The 4,458-nt window shown below is 60.6% G+C and overlaps 1 protein-coding gene across 1 annotated transcript; it reads left to right on the top strand.

Moving 5' to 3' along the window:
• Positions 1-6: 6 nt before the first annotated feature.
• On the top strand, positions 7-3,957 carry LOC121350500 (potassium voltage-gated channel subfamily A member 7-like). Its single transcript, XM_041461871.1, has 2 exons — positions 7-613; positions 3,103-3,957. The coding sequence occupies exons 1-2, from the start codon at positions 101-103 to the stop codon at positions 3,955-3,957; spliced, it is 1,368 nt and encodes a 455-aa protein (XP_041317805.1). The 5' UTR covers positions 7-100.
• Positions 3,958-4,458: the final 501 nt, after the last annotated feature.

The following is a 4,458-nucleotide window of genomic DNA, read 5'->3' as shown; positions in this document are numbered from 1 at the left end:
GCCGCCCCCCCCCGAGCCGCGGGGCGCCCCCTCCTCGCCCAGGCTGCCCTCGGTGCCCTCGGCCCCGCCCGTGCCCCGTCCCGGGGGTGCCCACGCGGGCATGGGGGAGCCGCTGGGCTGCTGCGAGCGCGTGGCCATCAATGTGGCCGGCCGGCGCTTCGAGACCCTGGTGCGGACGCTGCGGCGCTTCCCCGACACCCTCCTGGGCGACCCCCGGCGCCGCCGCCGCTTCTTCGACCCCCAGCGCCGCGAGTACTTCTTCGACCGCCACCGCGGCGCCTTCGGGGCCGTGCTCTACTACTACCAGAGCGGGGGGCGGCTGCGGAGACCCCCCGACGTCCCCCTGGACGTGTTCCTGGAGGAGCTGAGGTTCTACCAGCTGGGCGACGAGGCGGAGGAGCGGCTGCGCGAGGCCGAAGGCTTCTCGGTGGAGGAGCCGCCGGCGTTGCCGCGCGGCGGGCTGAGGCGGCGGGCGTGGCTGCTGTGCGAGCACCCCGAGAGCTCGCCGGCCGCGCGGGTGGTGGCCCTGCTGTCCGTGCTGGTCATCCTGGTGTCCATCGTGGTGTTCTGCCTCGAGACGCTGCCGCAGTTCCGCTCCGGCGCCGAGGGAGAGGTGAGCGGGGCGCTCTTCGTCGTCGTCATCGTCGTCGTCGGTGTCATTGTCACCATCCTCATCGTCCTCGTCGTCCTCTGTGTCATTGTCACCCTACTCATCATCCTCATGATCTTTAGTGTCATTGTCACCATCCTCATCGTCCTCATCATCGTCGTCATCTTCAGTGTTGTTGTCACCATCCTCATTCTCATCACCCTCAGTGTCATTGTCACCATACTCATCATGCTCATCATCCCTGGTGTTGTTGTCACCCTACTCATCATCTTCATGATCTTTGGTGTTGCTGTCACCATCCGCATCCTCATCATCCTCGTCATCTTCAGTGTCATTGTCACCATTCTCATTCTCATCATCCTCATCATCCCCAGTGTCATTGTCACCATCCTCATCATCCTCGTGATCTTCGGTGTTGTCATCATCCTCATCATCCTCATCATCTCTGGTGTCGTTGTCACCCTACTCATCATCCTCACGATCTTTGGTGTCATTGTCACCATCCTCATGTCCTCATCATTCTCGGTGTCATTGTCGCCATCCTCATCCTCATGATTCTCATCATCTTTGGTGTCACTGTCACCATCCTCATTCTCATCGTTCTCATCCTTCTCAGCGTCATTGTCACCATACTCATCATCCTCGTCATCTCTGGTCTTGTTGTCATCTTCGTCCTCATCATCCTCATCATCCTCGTCATCTCTGGTGTTGTTGTCACCATCCTCATCCTCATCATCCTCATCATCTTTGGTGCCATTGTCACCTTCGCCATCATCCTCATCATCTTCAGTGTCATAGTCACCACGCTCATCATCCTTATAATCTCTGGTGTCATTGTCACCATCCTCATCCTCATCACCCTCATCATCTTTGGCGCCATTGTCACCTTCGTCATCGTCCTCATCATACTAAGTGTCATTGTCATCTTCGTCATCATCTTCAGTGTCACAGTCACTATCCTCATCCTCACCATCCTCATCATCTTCAGTGTCATTGTCACTATTTCCATCATCCTCACGATCTTCAGTGTCACTGTCACCATCCTCATCCTCATCATCCTCATTGTCCTCGGTGTCATTGTCACCATCCTCATCATCCTCATCATCTTTGGTGTCATTGTCACCATTGTCATCATCCTTGGTGTTGTTGTCGCCATCCTCATCATCCTCATCATCTTTGGTGCCATCATCACCATCCTCATCTTCATATTCAGCGTCCTCATTGTGGCCACCTTCACCCTCATTATCCTCATCATCCTCATTGTCGTTGTCACCACCCTCATCTTCAGCATCCTCATTGTGGCCATCTTCATCCTCATCATCATCTTTGGCCTCACCATCTTCATCCTCACCATGCTCAGTGTCATTGTCACCATCCTCGTCCTCACCCTCCTCATCCTCTCCCATCCCAGTGTTCTCTTCCTCACCCTCCTCCTCATCCTCATCATCCTCCTTGTCCTTCCCATCCTCATCTTCATCCTCCTGAACCTCAGCCTCACCATCCTCATCCTCACCACGCCGCGTTCTCCTGGTCACCATCCCTGTCCTCATCCTCCTCCTCACCCTCCTCATCCTCAGCACCCTCATCTTCACCTTCCTCATCATCCTCATTCTCATGATCCTCATCTTCATCCTTATGATCCTCAGCTTCATCTTCCTCGTCCTTATCTTCCTCCTCATCCTCACCATCCTCATCCTGCTGATCTTCATCCCCACCATTCTCACCATCCTCATTCTTCTCATCTTCATCCTCACCATTCTTGCCATCCTCACCATTCCACCATCCTCATCCTTCTGATCTTCATCCCCACCATCCTCATCCTTCCCATCCCCATCGTCCTTATCCTTCTCATCTTCATCCTTGCCATCCTCATCATCCTCACCACCTTCATCATTCTCATCTTCATCCTCACCATTTTCAGCTGTCTCATCTTCACCCTCGCCATCCTCGCCATCCTCAGCCCTTTTCTTCCTCCTCCTCCTCCTGGGCCCTTGCCATGAGGCCTGGGGGTCTGGGTGGTCTCCAACCCCATTGACCCATGGTGGGGCGTCAGTTTGGGGATCTGGGTGGTCTCCAACCCCATTGACCCATTTTGGGTGGTCTCCAACCCCTTTTAACCCCTCTGGGTGGTGGATCTGGGGGTCTGGGTGGTCTCCAGCCCCTTCTAGCCCCCTTAGATGATGGATTTGGGGGTCTGGGTGGTCTCCAGCCCCTGTTAACCCCTCTGGATGATGGATTTGGGGGTCTGGGTGGTCTCCAGCCCCTGTTAACCCCTCTGGATGATGGATTTGGGGGTCTGGGTGGTCTCCAGCCCCTGTTAACCCCTCTGGATGATGGATTTGGGGGTCTGGGTGGTCTCCAGCCCCTGTTAACCCCTCTGGATGATGGATTTGGGGGTCTGCCTTGCTGCTCCCTTTCCATTTCTGTGCTCCGGATTTGGGAGTTCCCTCCCCCTTGCCCTCCCCCCCCCCCTCTCTGCTCTCTCCCCGCAGCCCCCCTCGCCCACCCCCACCAACAGCACCACCCCCACGCCCCCTCCCCACCGCTCCGGCCTGACCGACCCCTTCTTCCTGGTGGAAACCATCTGCATCTGCTGGTTCTCGCTGGAGCTGCTGGTGCGCCTGGTGGCCAGCCCCAGCAAGGCGGCCTTCTTCCGCAGCGCCATGAACCTCATCGACCTGGCGGCCATCGCGCCCTACTTCATCGCGCTGGGCACGGAGCTGGCGCGGCAGCGCGGCATCGGCCAGCCCGCCATGTCGCTGGCCGTGCTGCGCGTCATCCGCCTGGTGCGCGTCTTCCGCGTCTTCAAGCTGTCGCGCCACTCCACCGGCCTGCAGATCCTGGGCCAGACCCTCAAGGCCAGCATGCGGGAGCTGGGCCTGCTCATCTTCTTCCTCCTCATCGGCGTCGTGCTCTTCTCCAGCGCCGTCTACTTCGCCGAGGCCGAGGACGCCGCCACGGCCTTCACGTCCATCCCGCAGGCCTTCTGGTGGGCGGTGGTCACCATGACCACGGTGGGCTACGGGGACATGGCGCCGGTGACGGTGGGGGGCAAGCTGGTGGGCTCGCTGTGCGCCATCGCCGGCGTGCTGACCATCTCGCTGCCCGTGCCCGTCATCGTCTCCAACTTCTCCTACTTCTACCGGCGCGAGCTGCGCGGCGAGGAGGGCGGGCAGGTGGTGCCCGCCGCGCCCTGCCCCCACCCAGTCCCTCCTAATTTGATCCCAGTCCCTCCCAGTCCCTCCCAGCCCCCTCCAGTTCTCCCACCCACCCTTGGAGGACCCACCCCGTCCTCCACCGCCAGGGAGCGCCGCGGGGCACGCAACTCACCGGAAGCGGCGGCGTAGCAAGACCGGAAGTCGCCTTGCAGGCGCCAAAAGAGGCGTGGTTTGCACCGCAAGGGGCGTGGCCTATGGAGAGTGGGCGGAGCTGAAACCTAAAGGGGGCGTGGTTTTACAGCGCCGCGAGCAAGGACAAAAGGGCGGGATTGAAAAACAAGGGGGCGGAGTGGAGGGGCGGAAGTGGAGGGGCGGAAGTGACGTCGCGCAGGCCGGAAGTGGCGGCGGTCCCGGGCCGGGGTCTCTCCGGTGCCGGTGCCGTCGGTGCCATGCGGGCCGAGCTGCGGGGCCTGGCCGGGCCCGTGGCCCTGCCCGACGGGCAGCCCGTGCTGCTGGGCCGTGGGCCGCTCACCGGCGTCACCGACCGCAAGTGCTCCCGGCAGCAGGGTGGGTGCGGGGACCCCCCGAGCCACCGGGACCCCCCGGGATCCACCCGGGACCCCCCCGAGCCACCGGGACCCCTCAGAACCCGCCCGGGACCCTCCAGAGCCACCGGGACCCCTCAGAACC

The sequence above is a fragment of the Pyrgilauda ruficollis genome, unplaced genomic scaffold (assembly GCF_017590135.1).
Source record: "Pyrgilauda ruficollis isolate IOZ18807 unplaced genomic scaffold, ASM1759013v1 scaffold1565, whole genome shotgun sequence".
Lineage (NCBI taxonomy): Eukaryota > Metazoa > Chordata > Aves > Passeriformes > Passeridae > Pyrgilauda > Pyrgilauda ruficollis.
This window is presented reverse-complemented; position numbering and strand designations above follow the sequence as displayed.